The 21133-nt window shown below is 38.1% G+C and overlaps 1 protein-coding gene across 1 annotated transcript; it reads left to right on the top strand.

The window, feature by feature from the left end:
* The first annotated feature begins 3808 nt into the window (after positions 1-3808).
* On the top strand, positions 3809-11386 carry LOC140167170 (E3 ubiquitin-protein ligase TRIM56-like). Its single transcript, XM_072190541.1, has 2 exons — positions 3809-4079; positions 9563-11386. The coding sequence occupies exons 1-2, from the start codon at positions 3832-3834 to the stop codon at positions 11241-11243; spliced, it is 1929 nt and encodes a 642-aa protein (XP_072046642.1). The 5' UTR covers positions 3809-3831; the 3' UTR covers positions 11244-11386.
* Positions 11387-21133: the final 9747 nt, after the last annotated feature.

Genomic DNA, 21133 nt, shown 5'->3' with positions numbered 1-21133 from the left:
ACAGGGACATGATGCCCTTTCACCCCCCCACACACACCCCTGCAACCACCCCCCCTCCCCACCCCTATGATGCTACACCACTGGCCATGTATTTTCTCCTCATTTGCTTTTGCAATTTGCTTATCTTCATGTTTGCTTGCTCTTATTTAGAGAGATTAAAATGGGAAATCATGAAATTAGAATTTTTGTCATTGCTATCAGCAGTAGATAGCAAAATATTCTAAAAATAGTACCATGTCAATTAGCTGATTTGCAAAGTAAAAGCCCCTTCAAACTGAAAGAAACCAGTCTAATTAAGTTTACCAATGTCCAAATTTATGATTTATTAAATAAACTTAAAAACATAAAAATTCTTTAGAGTGCACACCAGTAAATCAAGTCTCCTACACCCTGGGAGAAAAAAATCAGTGTTTCAAACGAGAAACGTGCAATACGACTGAATTCAATCCATTAGAAAAGGCTTAAACCCAACTATTAGGCCCTGATTTTAGGCCTGGGAAATAGATTGTCTGTGAAAAAGCAGGATCTGACTTTTTATTACAATTTGGCTAAACTTTCAAATGTGTTACAAGAAAACAAGCTATTTGTAAGGTCTACGCTGTATGGGCTATTGATCTAGTCGGCACTGGATTTTCAAAAAAAATGTGGACCAAATTTCTTAGATGACTTCATCTGACCTTTGACTTGCAGAAATAAGTTTTGAAGAACTGAGTCGCTCATCAAGAAAAAACCCTTTTGTTCAATGGGAATTTACTTTGCACCCTGTCACAATTTTGACCTTTTGACCTCGGTCACATTGTTTTCCTTCGAGTTTTAAATTGTTATCGATAAATCCTTCAAAGCGAAGCTACAAATGACTGTGTAGCATATCAATTAGGTGGTTTCTAGCTTGTTTAGCAAACTACCTGCAGATTTTTGACTATTGAGGGAGTATAAAGGTAAGATTTGTGTACAAAATCAGTGAAATGCATACTCGGATCACTCGATCACTGATAGCATTGTAAGACGATGCATGATCATGCATCGCGAGACTTCCAAATTTGGCACTGCTGTCGTTCTCTATCATATAGAACTGCAAAAGCTTAAGAAAATCATTCCCACCATGGTTCGAGCATGCATTTAGAAGGCTGTCATTGGCTGAATGGAACCTGCATTGGACACAATGTTGGTAAGCTTAAAAATTACACTGACCATTTTTGGTCAGCTTGTTTTAGGCAAGATAATTTTCATCACTGTACCCAGGCTCTACTCCCAGGGCTTATGTTATATAGTTACTAGCCATGTACAGGGGTGTAGCATGAGATATCCTGTGGGTGGGGGTGGGGGTGTCACAGATCACTATGGGGAGGGAGCATCACCAGGCCCTAGGGGCACCCAAGCACCTTTTCTGCAATTTTCCTCAGGGATTTTCAAAATTTTAAATCGATTGACAGGGGACATGATGCCCTTTCACCCCCCCCCCACACACACCCCTGCAACCACCCCCCTCCCCACCCCTATGATGCTACACCACTGGCCATGTATTTTCTCCTCATTTGCTTTTGCAATTTGCTTATCTTCATGTTTGCTTGCTCTTATTTAGAGAGATTAAAATGGGAAATCATGAAATTAGAATTTTGTCATTGCTATCAGCAGTAGATAGCAAAATATTCTAAAAATAGTACCATGTCAATTAGCTGATTTGCAAAGTAAAAGCCCTTCAAACTGAAAGAAACCAGTCTAATTAAGTTTACCAATGTCCAAATTTATGATTTATTAAATAAACTTAAAAACATAAAAATTCTTTAGAGTGCACACCAGTAAATACAAGTCTCCTACACCCTGGGAGAAAAAAATCAGTGTTTCAAACGAGGAAACGTGCAATACGACTGAATTCAATCCATTAGAAAAGGCTTAAAACCCAACTATTAGGCCCTGATTCATATTTAATCCTCATTTAGGCCTGGGAAATAGATTGTCTGTGAAAAATGAGCAGGATCTGACTTTTATTACAATTTGGCTAAACTTTCAAAATGTGTTACATTTCAGAAACACCAAGCTATTTGTAAGGTGGCGTACGCTGTATGGGCTATAGGGTGATCTAGTCGGCATTTTTCTGGGAAAAAATGCTGGACTCCGTATATAATTTCTACAATAGATGACTTCATCTGACCTTTGACTTGCAGAAAGGGTAAGTTTTGAAGAACTGAGTCGCTCTGGAGTCAAGAAAATGAACCCTGTTTGTAATGTATGGACAGCAGATGAGTCAAAGGAGCTATTTATCTGTGACCCTTTGCAGAAAGAACAAGCGTACACGGACTCGTGCGTACAATAGTGTGAAAATGAGGTAAGTTTTGAAGAACTGTTTGTACAGAAAGTCAATGGGAGCTATTTACTGGTGTGCACCCTGTGCATAGAAAGAACAAGCGTACACGGACTCGTGCGTACAGTGTGTACTCATTTTGAGGGTTGAGAACCAGAAAGCTTCATAAGTTAACTCCCAATGGAAAACCATTGTGTGTTTAAGCTTTCTGTTTCTCATCCCTCGATTTATATTGTGATGTGCCCTGAATAATTTAATTTGATTAGGGACCGTTCACAAACACTTGTAAGGGGGGGGGGCTGATGCAAAAAGGGGGGCCTGAAAATGTTTGACCCTCCTAAGGGGGGGGGGCCTGAAAAAATGACCACAAATTTTCCTGGAAAATTAAGTTTATATGCTTTTCTATGGGGTTGACCCATAATTTTCATGTCAAAAAGGGGGGGCCCTGAAATTTTTGAGGTCTGTAAAGGGGGGCCCTGAAAAATTTTCGCGACAAAATTTTTTTGCATCAGCCCCCCCTTACAAGTGTTTGTGAACGGTCCCTTATGGGTTTACAACTTTAAGCTTATGCCATGAGAAATAAGAGAAAGGGGAAAACAATAGTTTGTGTGTTATGACATGTTTTAAGGGAAACCCCTTTGGTTACAGAAAAACAAACTCAAAACAAAATGTTCAGTGTTGCCTAGCTAATGTTAACTGGGTAAACCCCATTTAGGGGCTTACTATAATAAGCTGAATGTGACAGAATGAATGGTCTATTAATAGATTGTTGGTTTTGGGGAATATATAAAAAGGTGAAAGCATTGGAGTTTGGGGCTCTCTATGTGTTGGTCGTCATTGTGCTTGAAAGGGAGGTACATTTGAACCAGTTTGCATAGCGAATAATGTACTATTTTAAAACGGGGGGGGCAGGGGGGCAGGGAGTGCCCCCCCTGACAAAAAATGAAAGAAAAAAGTGCCCCTCTGACAAAAAATAAAAGGGAAAATCAGGAGGGCAAAGGAAAAAAAAGGGGCAAGGAGCCCCTTTCTACCGAAATTCAGCCTGAAAATACACAATTTTTCCGCGCTACGCGCGCATATTGCAAAATATTAAGCCCTTTCCATCCTGACAATGGGCAAAAATAGTGTAAAATACCAATTTCTTTGCGCGCTACGCGCGCACATCGTCCCAATAAGGCCTTTTGTCTCTATGTATTGTATGATGCAACTGTAATTTTTTTCGCCTGTGCCCAAAAATTTTTATTTTGCCCCCCCTGACCAGAAAAGCTGGCTACGCCCCTGGTGGAATCCAAATGACGTAAGAAATCCAATTAAGTCATCACTGAGAATTTGGGAACTTGAAAGTGACCGATTTTGAGGGAATCCCAGGAATTGGATTTTTCACTCAAAATGTTCGAACAACCATATTCTTTACCATGTTTACTATAAATTATTTTTACCATAATATTGATATTAAATGAAGTCTGATGTTACTCATTGTAATTCTCCCTTTTATTTCATCTCCTTTCTAAATTATACAGAGTTCGAAGATGGCGTCTGCAGCACCACCGAGAGAAGATTTGACTCGATGTGCCATTTGTAAAGAGATCATTAACCAACCCAAAGCCCTGCAATGTCTGCACACGTTCTGCTTAGAGTGTCTAAGAGAATGGAGTCAACGTGACAAAGAATCTGTGACATGTCCTGTCTTGTCTTGTAAAAAGACCACACCTATGCCATCTGATGGAGTGGATGGTCTTCCAGGAAACGTCTTTGTCGCATCTCTTATTGAGAACAGGTGAGTTTAGTCCAGGCCCTGTCCTACAGACCCGTATACATTTTTCAAAGAGGAAAGTTTGAAAGTTGATTTGAGTAGGGTATGCATAGGTTTTCCAAATTCTACTAGGTGGAAAATTCCAAACCCGGGCAAACTCTGTATATGGCCATTTTTCAAAATGGCCGCCAAAATGTACTTTTGAACCAGGTAAAATGACAATAATTCTTAAACTAATTGACCTAGAGGGGTGATTGAGGTGTCTATCCCCAATAAATCAAGGCTGTCGAATTGAATGAAGGGGGTTTCATGGATGTCTGAGGTCCAGGACACCTGGAATCCAAGATGGCCGCCCGTAGCAACCATAATCATCATATTAGCCAGATGATATAACAAAAATTCAGAATCTGCCTGACCTACAAGGGTCATTGAGGTGTCTATCCCGACTAAATCAAGGCTGGCTGAGTGAATGAAGGGGCTTGCATGGATATCTGATGTCCAGGACACCTGAAATCTAAGATGGCCACCCATAGCAACCATAAATCATCAAATTAGCCAGGTGAAATGACAATAATTCGGAATCTGCCTGACCTACAAGGGTCATTGAGGTGTATATCCCCACTAAATCAAGGCTGGCTGAGTGAATGAAGGAGGTTTCATTAATGTCTGAGATCTAGGACACCTGAAATCCAAGATGGCCGCCCGGCGCAACCATAATCATCATATTAGCCAGATGAAATGACACTAATTCGGAATCTGCTTGACCTACACGGGTCATTGAGGTCTCTATTCCTACTAAATCAAGACTGTCTAATTGAATGAAGAGGGTGTCGTGGTTGTCTAGGACACCCACAATCTAAGATGGCCGCCCATAGTAACCATATAATATTCACATTAACCAGATGAAATGACAATATCTCGGTAACTATTTAATCTAGAAGAGCAATTAAGGTGTGTAACTTCGCTAAATCAAGTCACACCAAATCCAGATGGCAGTCATAGCAACCACTATAAACCAAATGAAATGTCATCAATAAGAACCTCTGTACCTATGAAAATCAAGGCTAGTTTCCATGGTTATCTGATACACGATGGCTACCCATAGCAACCACGTGCATATTTCCACAGTTATAACTCTTGCAAATGATTTGACTCGGGTATAGGTACATGAAATGTTGCTCACTTAACCAATGTTACGTTATTGATTGTTAATTTTGTTCGTTAATGTTACAGGTGAGTAGAGATTGACAGATACGACAGAGGAAAAGGAAGAAAGTACATCTGAGATCGATGGACTTAATCTCCTTATTCCCAAGCCTGCTCATGCTCCTCCAGACCCTGAAAAATGTATCATTTGTCAAAAGAAGAGCAAGCAATTACCGTCACTTCAGAGTGGTGAAACTGGTAGGAAACGTGTACGAGCAGTGACGAGAGGTAGCTGAACTCAATGATGATGATGTTCACAAAAAGCTTAAGGTTCTTGGACCTGATTATACATTCAAGTACCATGACATGATTGCATGTTATAAAAGGTATACAAATACACGAAACGTCCACATACCACCAGAGGAACCTCAGGTAGATAAGGGTCCTTAAGCCCACCTCATGCCAGTCACGCGCAGCACCGTTGTTCCCTGTCCAGGGTCTAGTAGCCAAACCAAACCTATTTATATTAACTGTGCGATATGTTGCTCTGATAGGGAACGAGTAAAAAAAAACAAGGGTGCGGGACAAATTTCGAATTTGTAATAGAGAAATTGCATTGAGGTTTTTAGAAGCAATGAAATCTAGGAAAGATGACGTCTTTTATCAGATGCGCAGACTTCAGCTACTCCTTAAGATGTATAATGCTGCTGACATTTATTGTCATAATAAATGTTTTAAACAATATGTTACTTTATCAAATCAGGAAGAAAATGATGCAAGTCAAAATTCTCAACCTAACTCTAAACGTAATTCGTTCATGGAAGCTTTGTCTCACTTAGATCCACTTATTAAAGATGGGTATGGGTTTACCATTTCTGAAATAAAGAGATTTCATGTTGAGTTTAGGAAAGCATGATATCGTACATATATACAATAGAGATGTTAAGAAATTTCTTGTGGATCACTATGGTGACGAGATTCTGTCCTAGTCACCGTGTCAATGAACATGAAATGTGTTTTTCATCATATATTAGCGTATTAGAAATTGTTGCCAAAATGAGAGACATGAATGTTATTAAGTCGTGTGGGGAAATTCTCAGAGACGCATAGACACGTCCTCTATTACAAATTTGAATTTTTTCTCGTACCCTTGTTTCTTTTATTCGTACCCTATCAGAGCTGCTAGGCCCTGAACGGAGAACGACGGTGCTGCGCGTGGCTGGCACGTGGTGGGCTTCAGGACCCTCATCTACCTGAGGTTCCTCTGGTGGTATGGTGACTTTCGTGTATCTGTGTACCCGTTGTAACATGCATTATACATACATACATACATACAAAAGTACATTTGATATAGCGCTGTTACATCAAGATCAAAGCGCAGTATGAACCAGTGAAAAACGGCAATAAGAGAAAATGGCAAATATATATTATACAATACAAGCAAAAACATTATTCATCATTTGGATACAAGTGTGTTTTCAGACATTTTTTGAACTTGGAGAGTGTGTCACAGTTTCTGATTTCAGCTGGTAAGTTGTTCCAGATGTGCGGAGCGATATATGTAAAAGTCCGGTTATGAGCAGATATGAGTGTTTTAGTAGGAGTGCGTTCGGATAGCCGGGTGATGTCAGAAGCTGAACGAAGACTAGCCCGTAGCGGCTGGTACATATAGTCAGACAAGAAGCTATTAGTGTTGTGGTACTTGAATGTACAGTCAGGTCCAAGAACCTTTTGTAAACATCATCATCTTTGAGTTCAGCTACCCCTTGTACACGTTTCCTACCAGTTTCACCACTCTGAAGTGACTGGAGGAGCAGGGACAGGCTTGGAAATAAGGAGATTAAGTCCCTTTATCTGAGATGTACTTTCTTCCTTTTCCTCTGTCGTGTCTGTCAATCTCTACTCACCTGTAACTTTAACAAACAAAAGTTAACAATAAATAACGTAACATTGGTTAAGAGGGGGAACATTTCATGTACCTATACCCGAGTCAAATCATTTGCAAGAGTTATAACTGTGGAAATATGCATGTGGTTGCTAGGGTTGCATAGGTACATAGGTTCTAATTGATGACATTTCATTTGGTTTATAGTGGTTGCTATGACTGCCATTTGGATTTGGTGTGACTTGATTTAGCGAAGTTACACACCTTAATTGCTCTTCTAGATTAAATAGTTACCGAGATATTGTCATTTCACCTGGGTAATGTGAATATTATATGGTTACTATCATATGGGCGGCCATCTTAGAGTGTGTCCTAGACATGAGACAATCACAACAACCTCTTCATTCAATTAGACAGTCTTGATTTAGTAGGGATAGAGACCTCAATGACCTTTGTAGGTCAAGCAGATTCCGAATTATTGTCATTTCATCTGGCTAATATGATGATTATGGTTGCTACGGGCGGCCATCTTGGATTTCAGGTGTCCTAGACCTCAGACATCCATGAACCCCCTTCATTCACTCAGCCAGCCTTGATTTAGTGGGGATATACACCTCAATGACCCTTGTAGGCCAGGCAGATTCCGAATTATTGTCATTTCACCTGGCTAATTTGATGATTTATGGTTGCTATGGGCGGCCATCTTAGATTTCAGGTGTCCTGGACCTCAGATATCCATGAACCCCCTTCATTCACTCAGCCAGCCTTGATTTAGTGGGGATAGACACCTCAATGACCATTGTAGGTCAAGCAGATTCCGAATTATTGTCATTTCACCTGGCTAATATGATGATTTATGGTTGCTATGGGCGGCCATCTTGGATTTCAGGTGTCCTGAACCTCAGACATCCACGAAACCCCCTTCATTCACATAGCAAGCCTTGATTTAGTGGGGATAGACACCTCAATGACCCTTGTAGGGCAGGCAGATTCCGAATTATTGTCATATCATCTGGCTAATATGATGATTATGGTTGCTACGGGCGGCCATCTTGGATTCCAGATGTCCTGGACCTCAGACATCCATGAAACCCCCTTCTTTCAATCAGACAGCCTTGATTTAGTGGGGATAGACACCTCAATCACCCCTCTTGGTCAAGTAGGCACAAAAAGAAACTCGTCAGTTACAGTCATCCTTGCTTTTGAAAAACCTGATAATTTTGGATTATTCAGAAATATAAATTTTCTTAATTGGAATTTATTTTCTCCTTTGACACCCAGTTCGTGAAAATCGAACAAGAATTGACCAAGATATGCGCCTCCAAACCCTCAAACCCCAAAATCAAAAGTTTCAATTTCAACGATGTTCAATGGGAACGCATCGTTTTATTGCACACAATCAATAAAGCACACAATGTAACAGGCAACATTGAATCGTATTATTAAAGCGTCCGTTGATTTCAAAATAAACTAAGGCAATATGCAGACTCCGAGTATTAGACGTATAATATTTGATGTAACATATCTACGTTATTTAACCTAGTCCTTATTCTATTTCCAGTAATGTTTAAGTTCTAACGAATGTTTGATGACGTAAAATCGATAATATGTTACGTATAATATCTGGTAGAAATATATTATCGATTTTACGTCATCAAACATTCGTTAGAACTTGAACATTACTGGAAATAGAATGGCAATAGATTAAATAACGTATTATGTTACATCAAATATTTTACGTTTAATAAAAAGTCTGCATACGGCCTAACTAAGATGCTTAAACTTAGCACTGATAATAAAATGTGTGAAACATTTTCGTGAGTACAATACAATGGACACCTGTCAACGTCACGTGCTGTTTAAATATATCATGTTCAATACCAGTTACCAGTTTCGTTAGCAGGTCAGGTATGATTATGCCTACAGCTACATCTCATCTCTACTGATCAGATGAAGCACAGATCTGAACATCACAACTCTCAATCAAAGACGTCAAGTGGTTGCAGCAAACATCCTCTATAAAAATCCACACCAGCTTGTGCCAACGAGATCTGAAGGCACTGCTACCAAAGCCATTTGTAGACAGAAGAGATACACGCTCCAGCTTGTGCATGCCTGCCATTCTCTCAAAGTACCAGTTTCTAGAACCATATCTACTGGCAGCCCATTCACACTGCATTTCACGTTTGGAATAGCCTACCAGATGAAGTAGTCGGGGACATATCTGACAACGGAGCATCATCCGTCAAGAGCAGAGTGTGCATAAGCATCTTATTTCACGTGTCTGATGCTTTACTGTACCCCTTTAGTCTTGTTGTTCCTAAGCTGCTGTGCACCACTGATTGGCCCATGTGGTAGTATTTATGGTGCATAGTTCTTGACCTGTGTCACTCCTCATTGGCTTTTGTTCACTCTAGCATCTTTTATATTAAAAAAATGTCTTAACATCATTCTGTATTTTTGTGATTTTTTGCAGCCCGACACGAAGCAAGAAGGTTCCATGTGTATGCTGCGAAGAAAAGGAAAACGTAGTAATGGCTAAATGCTTGGATTGTAATGGGTTCCTATGTCAAGAAGGTTTCGATATGCACAAGAAACCATTCTTGAGATCCCACCAGGTGATAACGCTGGAAGATATCAAGAATGGTAAGGTTGACTTAAAGAAGTTATCTGGTAAGAGAAAACCCACCTGCAGCAAGCACGAAGGTCAGCCAATGTGGTTCTTCTGTGAGACGTGTCAAATACTCATCTGTCGAGACTGCACCGTCGTTAACCATCGGAATCCCGAGCATAAGTATGTGGAACTTGAGAGCGTCGTTGCAGGACACAAGAAAAAACTGGAGAAACTTGTAAAAGAAAACGAAGTTGTAAAAGCAGAGGTCGAGAAAAGTATACAAGAAACGAAAAACGTACGGCAGTCGATAGGTGCTCATATGAAAGATCTTACTGAGGAAATTGATCGAATTGCGGAGCAATTTAAAAGGCACGTAGATGAAGTTTGTTGCGCGGAAAAAGAAAGGATGGCCAATGAACGAGCTGATTTTGAATCTACAGCCGGTAAAGAGCTGGACTCCGCTGAAGAAAGTCTAAATACTCAGAAAGAATCACTTCAAACTGCTTTAAATATGGCAAACCAAGTACTTCAAGCAGGGTCTGACTATGATATCGCGTCTGTGTATCGGCAAATCTCATCGGTCCTAGAAAAGAATAGCCAAATTAAACCAGTAATATTGTCGGGACCCACAACAAATCTACCGGAGTTCTTTGCTAATCCTGTAGTTAACAGCTTCAGAAACATTGGAAACCTAAGACAAAGCTTGCCATTTACATCTTGCATTTTTGAGGGAAAGTTTGGTGGAAAAGATGCAGCTAAAGAACCTGGTACGCTTGGTAACGTCAGGGGCATTGCAACAACTTCTGAAGGCGATATTGCTATTGCCAATCTGTCTCTTGGCAGACCTGTTAAGGTGTATAGCATCAATGGAAAGTACAAATTTAACCTAGACAAACAATCTGTCAATGCGTGGGACGTAGCGACCAGTTCCGATGGACGGTTCTTTGTGACAACCTTTACGAACAAGTTCGTCACGGTGTACGGATCAGATGGCCATTTCCAGTCTAAATTTGCAGCAGTGTCTCCAGCTGGTGTGTCATCAGATGCAGAAGATACAGAACTTAAAGGTATTACTGTCAGTATTACCAAGAATCAAGTTATTATTGGCGAGATCAAGAAGAAATATATCAGCATACATAGTCTGAATGGTGTACATTGCAGTAGCATTCCACTTAAAGTAGCTCCCCATTATATTGTCACCACACGGCATGGGACAATTGTCGTGAGTTCCAACGAAAATAATCAAGGGGTACAAATTCTTGACTGTAGTGGGACAGTTTTGCATACAATTAATGCACCTGAGGGTGTATCCAAATGGCATCCTGTAGGTGTATGTTACAATTCTTATGACGACATCTACGTCTTCAATCGTGGATCTCCAGTTGGCATCTATAGATTCTCATCTTCCGGTAGCTTATTGGGTTGCGTCAATAAAGCTTTTACCTACAGTGATATGTGTGGCGGGCTTACCTTTTCGCAAGATGAAGAGAGGCTGCTTGTTGCTGATTGTTGTGGAGATATATACAGTTTCCAACGGGAATAATCAACATTTCATTTCCTTGCACGCGCTTTGTATAGTTGGCAAAATCGTTGGCAACAAATAGCCTGATCTGAAGCCGAAGAGGAATTTGTAGTACATGTTATGAAAAAACCGTGCATCCTAATATTATACGTAAGCCGGTCCAATATATTACAATTCAATACAATACAATACAAAGAGCATTTGCGCCATTTCCATAAGGCTCAGAGCGCTTACAAAATACCTTAATACCTTAATACTACAACTTAAAACTACATTTTGAAGGTGCGTCTTAAAAATAATACAAATTACAATATCAATAAGAACATGTTATGGGAACAAATAAGTTTAAAGCGCTTTTTTGAATGCATTTGTTGATGAAGATTGTCTAATATATACAGGTAGCTTATTCAACTCTTTTGATGCAAAAACTGTAAAAGTTCTATCACTAGCTAAAACTCTAGTCATGGGATAGTCAAGACGAAGATAATCATCGCAAGATCGGAGTTGTCTCTTTGGAACATACAATGATAAGCAATTTGACAAATATGTTGGTCCTTGGTTGTGAAGACATTTATATACAAGCAAAAGTAATTGAAAATGATCCTTTGACGTATTGGAAGTGATTTCAAAAGTGGACCCGCTGAGTGTTTTCGGTCGACTTCAAATACAAGACGTGCTGCCCAGTTTTGAAGACGTTGTAGACGAATAATATGAGTAGATGGTGATGAGGAGAGAAGGCCATTACAATAGTCAAGACGAGAAAGTATCAATGAACGTGTGGCATGATGACATGTAGGTTGGTCAATATATTTCCTAATTCTAGCGATGTTTCGAAGATGAAAGATAACAGATTTGCTAACATTTGTAATATGAGAAGACATAGCCATGTGAGTATCGAAAAAAGCACCCAGATTCCTAATGGTCTTTGCAGATTCGATGCGTTCATTTCCAATAGATAAAGTTATATTAGGTGGCAAATGTTTGTTATAATAATAATATTATTATATATAGCTGCATCACCATATTATGGTGATGCAGCTATAAAGAATTCTGTTTTACTATCATTTAACGACAGTTTGTTTGCAGTCATCCAGTTTTTTTATATCTAATATACAATTTTGAAGTCGAATTATTGCACTGTCAAGATCGCCCGGCACTTTGGGATTAAATGATACATATAACTGTGTATCATCGGCATAAACATGATGAGAAACATTATGATAATTTGCAATGTCACCAACTGGAAGGGTGTACACAGTGTATCCAACAGGTCCAACTACAGAGCCCTGTGGCAAACCAAACTGCGAGATAATTGGCTCTGAGAGTTGACCTGCTATATCCACTTGGGTAGACCAATCAGCAAGATATGAACGAAACCAGTTTAGTGCGGGTCCTTTGACACAAATTCGTTGAGAAAGACGAGAAATTAAGATGTTATGATCAATTATGTCAAAGGCAGCTGACAAGTCCAATAATACAAGAAGAACAGCTCTGTTAGCATCAATTGAAAACATAATGTCATTTTTTACTTTTATAAGTGCTGATTCAGTGCTGTGCAGTGGTCTGTATGCTGATTGGTAAGGATCAGCAAGGTGGTTTAAATCCATATGTTCTGTAAGACGTGAGCATGCTATTTTTTCAATTAATTTGCCAACAAAAGTTATGTTGGCAACAGGTCTGTAGTTTTTGAGAACATTTTGATCCAGAGTTGGCTTTTTAAGGAGCGGCCTTATAATTGCAGAATGAGCTCCTTTTGGAAAAACTCCGGTAGAAAGAGAGACATTAACAATATCAGTTAGCACTGGAAGAAGTTGAGGTAGATTCTTGTCTTTGAGGTACCATGTTGGGATGGGATCCAACCGACTAGTTTTGCTTGATGATGACATGATGATTTTCAATATTTCTTCATCAGTAGTTGGCCTAAACACTTCAAGTGGTGGAATATTTTCACAAGAAGAGTCACAAAAGCGATCAGGAACAGTAACATTTTGACTGTCAAGTTTCATTCTGATATTTACAATCTTATTTACAAAATATGAGGAGAATTGATTGGCAAGGTCTGTAGCAGAATCATAGTATGGTAGTTGTTGAACATGTTTGTTGAGAAGCGAGTTAATTGTGCGATAGACATCTTTTGTTGAACATGTAGAAAGTTTGTCTTTGAAAAATTCTTGTTTTGCAGACATGGTGAGTTCATTTACATTACGTTTTTCAATTAAATAAAGTTCACGATCAAGTTCAGACCCAGATTTCCTCCACTTTCGCTCTGCTCGACGGCGTTCACGGCGTGCAGTGTGAATTGAATCATTATAGTATGGCATGCGGTTTTTAACAAGGCGTGTACGAGTTGTAGAAGGAGCATATGTATCAAGTAAATATTTCATTCCAGAATCATACCACTCAAACATGGCAGTGCTATCATGACGAATGTGAGATGGTTGATTAGAAATAAGTTCATCAAGAGATTTTGCAAACTTCACATTGTCGATATCACAATATTTGCGCAGAGTGGAAACAATTTTCATGGGTTTAGGTTTTGGTACTAATGTGAAACAAATAACACGGTGATCAGACATAAGTTTATCCTCTGTATAGCAGTCTTTCAACAATGTTTCATCAGAGCGAGTAAAAACTAAATCCAAAGTATGTCCATCTTTATGAGTTGGTCCATTAACATGTTGTATGAAACCAGCAGAAGTGGTAGCACTTGAGAAACGAATAACATCATATTTGGCAGGATTATCCCAATGAACATTAAAATCACCAAGTAAGATTAATTTACCTGGGAGTAGAGACATCTCAGTAACAAATTGTTCAAATTCATATAGAAACATGGAATTGGTAAAACCATTTTCAGTAGATGGAGGCGGTCTATATACAATTACAAAATTTACAGAGTGAGAATTGTTGGTAACATGAGCATATTCACAAGTAGTATAAACACTTTCACATTGTTTGATCAGCAATTTCATAGGAGTCTTAAAAACTACAGCTATCCCACGATTATCAGAGTTAATAATAATAATAATAATAATAATAGCTTTATTTATACACGGTAAAAACATGTTCAATACAGTATTGTGCTTCCACATGTCCGTGTGGATATTAAAAATATTACTAACCAACACAAGTTAATTTAAAATATAATATATTAGTGTACATAGACTAAAAACTAAAATTAATACGATCTTTTACTAAAAGACAAAAGATATATAATAAATAAAATATCACACTCTCACATGCACTCCTCTCTCACCCTCTCAACACACATCCTCCGTACATCTTTTACAATAAAACGTTATAATATGATTTATGTACAAGTTATATTTAAATTATTAAAACACATCATCAAGACCACTATTGCACAAAAATATTATTAGGAAATAAATTATTAAAACACATCGTGATAATTTGCAGGCCCACTATTGCACAAATACAGAAATTTCATATTAATATAAAATACTATAAAAGTAGCACCTACGTTCATCTTCATACAAGCACACACATTCCCACCATGAAACAACATACACTCCACTCACCCCTCACTTACATACACGCACACGCAACTCACCCCACCCTTTCATCCCCTCAACACGCATCATCCATACCCAAGATCCATACATCATATACGATTTATATACAAATTAAAGTTAACCCATTAAAACACATCAAGATCACTATTACATAAATAATACAGATATTAAACAATATAAAATATACAAAATGATAAATTATTCACAAATATTAAGAAATAAGTTGTTTAAAATGTTTCACATTGCACATGCTTCTAGCATTGTCATCAATCGAGTTCCACAGTTGAGCACCTCTATAACTAAAGCTACGCTTCTTATATTCAGTATTTGGCTTATCCATGATAAAAACATCTTTATTTCTGGTGTTATAACAAGTTTCTTTTTAACAAATCTATTGCACAGATATTTTGGTGCTTGATTGTTTACAATTTTATGCATTGTAACTGCTTCGTTTATGTATAACTTTCCTTCAAGATTTTTCCAGTTTAAAACATTTAAAGCTTCTGTACTTGACTCATATCTACTTACACCTGTAATAATTTTTGCTGCTCTGTTTTGTAAGACTTGAAGTTTATTACTAAGGGTTTTGTTACATCTTCCCCAAACAACATTGCAATAGTCAAAGTGAGTGGCAACAATGCTTTTATAAAGTAGACACTGATGGTGTTTGGGGATAAAATTAGCGGCTCTCCTTAGAAAATACAAACCAGTTAAAACTTTCTTTCTCACTTTGTCAATCTGATTGTTCCATAACAGTTTATCATCAACTTCAATGCCAAGGTGTTTACAATGATTAACCCTTTGAAGACGGGTTCCTTTTATGTTTACATTAAGATCATCATTACATAAATTTGCAAGTTTTTGTGGAGTACCAATTAACATAAAATGGGTTTTGTCAACATTAAGACTTAATTTGTTACTTGCAAGCCAGTTTTCAACATTATTTAAATCATTATTTAGTATTCTAACAATATCATTAACATCTTTTGAAGAATAATAAATTGCTGTATCGTCAGCATACATGCTCACCTTTACATTAACATATTTAGGCAGTTCATTAACATATAAAATAAACAATAACGGCCCACGTATCGAGCCTTGTGGAATTCCACAAGAACTTCTTTGGTCATTAGACTTTGACCCATTTACACCAGTTATATGAGATCATCCATACAAAAATTGGGCAATTTATCAATTAAAATATTGTGATTCACTGTGTCGAAAGCCTTTCTTAGATCTAACATTACAAGACCAATGTACTCACCATCATCAATTGATTTTAACCAATCCTCTGTAATGTTTAATAATGCAGAAGATGTTGAAAAACCTGGCCGAAAACCTGACTGGCTATCATGCAACATATCATTTGAGTTTAGAAAAGGGTAAATTTGGTCAAATACAGCACGCTCGATGATTTTTGATAAAATGGGAAGAATTGATATTGGCCTGTAATTACCTGGATCTGTATTATCACCACCTTTATAAACTGGGCAAATTCGGGCTTTCTTCCATCTGCATGGAAAGGTACCTGATTTAAGGGATAAATTAACAAGAAATGTCACAATAGGAGTAATTTCGATTGCTGAAACCTTGAGTAACTTTGATGGAATATCATCAACACCAGTAGCTTTCTTATCGGAGAGTGTACATAGTTGATTCAAAACATAATCTTCATTAACTTACTATCAATGGCATGACAACTATCATTTGTATATGGAGTAGTCAACAAAACATCATTTTTTATTGGCAATTCACAATTACAAATGTCACCTGGAAGACCACAAATTCCATCTGTGTAATTTACATGACCATTAATATCATACACTTTTAGCTCATTTTCGGAACATTCATTAACATGATCTTTTTCACATATATGAATATCAGACTTACTATCAATGGCATGAAGACTGTCATTTACATATCTATATGGAGTAGTCAACAAAAGATCATTTTTCATTGGCTCTGTTTTATCGGCGCACTTTACCTGGCCAACACATTAATCATAATATGCACTATACTCGAAGTCACAGTATTTTTCTTTGTGACCAAATCCCTTACATTCATTACACTGACTCTTTGATTTGTAATGACATGACCTTGCATTATGATTAAAAAGTCCACATCTCCAGCATCCGGAATACTGTCCAGCCTGTGTGCGGACTTGTGTATTTCTATTTTGAGTGTTTTGGTGTTGACCGTGTTGCTCAACATTTTCCCGGCGATTATCGCGATATCTAAAGTTTTGCTGGTTTCTAGACCTGTAAATCTGACCCTTTGATTGCCCTCGATTTGGCATACTTTGCGACTTGTTTATTCGCGACTGTCCTTTTCCGTAATCAGGATTACCAATATTGCGGTTTTGCGACTTGTTTATTGGCGACTGTCCTTTTCTGCAATTTATTTCAGGATTACCGATATTGCCGTTTTGGGGCTTTTTTTCTTCTTTACAACCGTAGCCCACGTTTCATTAGCTAAATGGCCTAGCGAGGGAACAGCGGCAGCGAAACAGTTCAGGAGAATACGGGTACCACTTTCATTCAGATGGATGTTATCTGTGAATTTACCCGAGTCAATAGTACCATCCTGGTATGTGACTTTGGGGCTGATGTCGATGAACCCGCAGGATAAGCGAGAGGCTAGATCTTTGTAGCTTTCATTATAGGTCCCTACTTCCTCGCGTTTAGATGTCCGGGGACAAACAGCTGATATGTGAAGAGTCGCTGTTGGTACTTTTACCATAAGACTTGTTAGAATGGCTTCCATTGTTTCTGTGACTTCTTTAACATCTGTTCCGCGGGAAACATTGTTTGTTCCAGCATGTACAATTATATCGCTGAAGCTCATCTGTCATCCCAGAAATCTCATCAAAAATGTCTTTGACTGTTGCACCACTTATTGGTTTAACACACACATCTGAGAAGTCAGCTTTGGGAACTTCACGTAACATAGAGTCCCCTATAATAAGTGTTCTGCATTTCTTAGGTGAAGTTGTTTCAAGTGTTACTATGCGTTCATACAGATCTTGGTTCTCCTTCTGTAGGACTTTGACAGTTTGTTGTAAGGAGGTCACAAGTTGACAATCTTTTATCATCTGGGATACTGTTTGCTGGAGGCAATTCAGTTGTTGGCAAAGAGTTTTGATTGCATTCTGGGTGTCTGATTTACATTCAGGACAAGACCATGCTGACTTTTGTGCCGGTTTTCTTTTAAGTCCAACACAAACAGGGTGAAAGTCTCTTTGACATACGTAGCACTTGCACATGTTTATATTATTAGGCTGCGTGCATTCATGACTACTACAAGAATTTTCTGGATTTGTTGTAGGGGTGCATCAGGTGCCTCAGATACCAGTCTCGAGTTTGTGTCAGACTGATGAGGATGAACTCCACCTTTACCGGCATTGCTAAGATATGGTGGTGCAGAGCCTGGCAGTGGTGGGTTTAATTGTCTTTTACGTTCACAATCATCACACAACCAAAGATCACTTTGACGGCTGGTGACATCTTCCTTTGATGTTTTACAGTCATCACAACTATGTAGAGATGGCATGATCAAGTTTTTTATCAGTAAGCTTATCGTTGCTGTTGTTTATATAGTTACACACAGGGCTGACATTCAGTAGATAAAACGTCAGCGTGGATACCGTGTCAGGTTGCAACATACACACAATGTCAGCCTTAAGCAAAACTATATCAGTACGTGTTGGCAGAATACGATAATGCACAAACAAGTTCTTGCTCAGAAAATGATCTTTCAGTCACTTCTTGTCAGCAATTTTTAGCATCAGTGTTTACCGGAACAGTTGCTGTACATAAATAATGACTCACGTTTCTTCTTGGTCTTTTTAATCTTCAGAAAATGAGATTTTTAGACGGAGAGTTACTTCCGTGTTGTTGTCTTGTTGGTGGTGGCGCTATTCAAGGTATATTTAAGAAAGTGTACCCTGGAGGGGTACAGAAACCTATAATTACAGAATCAGAGCAACTATCTAGCCAGCTCTCAACAATAATCATTATAATCAACATCATGTGTACAAATATAGTCAGTTAGTTCAATATGCTTATTTCTTGTAGAGCGAGCATTCCATAAGCACACTTTAGTTCCAGACATTATATTAGAGTTCAACTTCGGGAGAGATTTCAAGTTTGTTGCATTTGATCCACTTGGACGGTCAGTATGTCTTACAGGTAACCTTCTGGATACAGTTGTCAGAACTGGAACGGAAGATTCCGATTGTTCAGTGTTCGTTTGAAGAGATGATGATGCATTGAACCAGGGTTTTCGTCTTCCTCCTCTTTTTCTGCGACGAGTTATGGGGAATCTGTTGAGCTTCAGTGTCTTTATGTTGCTCCATACTTCAGCAGGTATATGGGGTAATTTGTGTTCTTGTCTATATGGGTTCAGAGAAAGAAGTGTATCTGTACTGTAGGAATATCTTGGATGTTGAGAGTTATCAGTAGGAATATCAGGTGAATAGTAAGTAGAAGATGATGGTCCAGGGTTTGGGTTTATATCCATAGACTTCAGGAGTTCAATTTGGAAGGATGCACTTGAGTTCACATCATAAGGAATTCTTGATTTTAGAAATTTCACATGTTTGAAATTTCCATTTGATATGTAGACATTACTTGCATTAAAATCTTGAAGTTGAGCATTATGTACAGTGAAACAGGCATTCAGAATCAGAATCAGAATCATCAAGGATATCCCGCCTATTATATTCAGGCGCACCCCTTCAAGTTCGCTGTCACAGCTGTGTTGAAGGGTCCGTTGAGCGAAGCTTTATTTTTCCTTAAAATCTTTAGTCCATCGAGGTCTGTATAATGACGAATCCAATACAAATGGCGAAGAAAGCTCATTAAAAACACATCAAAATCCACAACAAAAACTAAATGCTCATAGGGTCTACTCTAATCTAAGCTCTACTACAGGGTGAGTCAAAAAAAGTGCAATAGAGCAAAGAATCGATAATTACGTAAGAATTACTTTGAATTTTCCTATTATTGAAAGTTTCTATAAGTGCCACACTCAATAGGCACCTTCTGTGAAAAACTGAAGTCAATCACATCTACCGTTAAATTTTTATGAGTCCTTTTGCTACGATACCCAATTTCATTATTTGTCCACGAGGTACCATGTATTTTGAATGAGAGCACACAATGCACGATAAAGGCATCAGCTCTGAAACTGACTTTAACTTAAATAATTTTATAAGGTTGATTTTTGCGTTATTTTCATTTCTTTTTTCTGTTCAAACAAACTTTTTAACATTACTTTAAGTCCTTCATACCTCACTCGACTCCAACAGCTCCAGTTTTTTTAATCCCAGTATGTCCAACTTACTGGATATTTTATAATTCGCTCCACTTCAATTTACGCACATTTCATTTCGACTTTTGAAAAAATCCACCTGCAAATTTGTATGTTTTTGATAGAGAATAAACATCTTTAAACTAGTAAAGGTAAAATGAAAATAACAACAAATAATGTTTCTTTTCCTTAAACACGACCAAGGACAATAACAATTTGGGTGCTCCATTTTATTTCAATGCCAATGAGGTTAAAAAATAGCAGTTGTTCCAAATCTACCTTACACAGAGTGGGCTGACTTTCAAATTTTAGATGTTTCTCGGACAAACATTAAAATGTGTCATAAAAACAAAACGGTAAATGCTAATTCCTTGGTTTTTTCACACAAGGTCACTAATGGATATATCATTCATAAAATGTTTTAAAACCTGTAAGGTTCAAATCGGTTCTTAAATAAAAATGGATTCTTTTCTCTATTGCACTTTTTTTGACTCACCCTGTATAAAGTGTAAGTTCGTGCAAAGTAAAAAAATGTACATGCAGAGAGTTCATCGAGGCAAAATACTGAGTATCGATAACAGATGTGTTAGATAGCCCATGTAATACAGCTTTGTTAGTGAGAGCATACGCAATATATAATGTAATGTAATCATGCAAAAGGTTTAACCATGCCATGTGTGAGTTCATGTAATAGGAGTTAAGATGCAATTATTCAAAGGCACAGATCTGCACAGTATCATGGTTGATGCATATTAAGGTGCATATATTGTACAGCAATCTAAATAAACAATTATAAGAGCAATAGTAATAGTATGCGTCCATAAGGGCAGTACAGGCAAGTTTGAAATGACATAGTTGTGAAGACAAAATTGGCAAGTCATAATTGGCGAGTCATAATTGGCGAGTCAAGTTGGCGAGACATGATTGGCGAGTCAAAATCAGGCTAGCGCAGAGTCCCATTGGCAATAGAGGATACAAATTGGCAAAAGAGTTCCTTCGACTCAGGACAAAATTTGGATGTAAAGTCATAAGTTGGGTGACAAAATAGGCATGACATAATTGGAATGT

Source organism: Amphiura filiformis, chromosome 13 (assembly GCF_039555335.1).
Source record: "Amphiura filiformis chromosome 13, Afil_fr2py, whole genome shotgun sequence".
Classification (NCBI taxonomy): domain Eukaryota; kingdom Metazoa; phylum Echinodermata; class Ophiuroidea; order Amphilepidida; family Amphiuridae; genus Amphiura; species Amphiura filiformis.
This window is presented reverse-complemented; position numbering and strand designations above follow the sequence as displayed.

Coding starts and splice junctions, on each gene's coding strand:
- LOC140167170 (XM_072190541.1), top strand. CDS start 3,832: ATGGCGTCTGCAGCACCACCGAGAGAAGATTTGACTCGATGTGCCATT. Junction 4,080..9,562: donor GCATCTCTTATTGAGAACAG/GTGAGTTTAGTC, acceptor GATTTTTTGCAG/CCCGACACGAAGCAAGAAGG.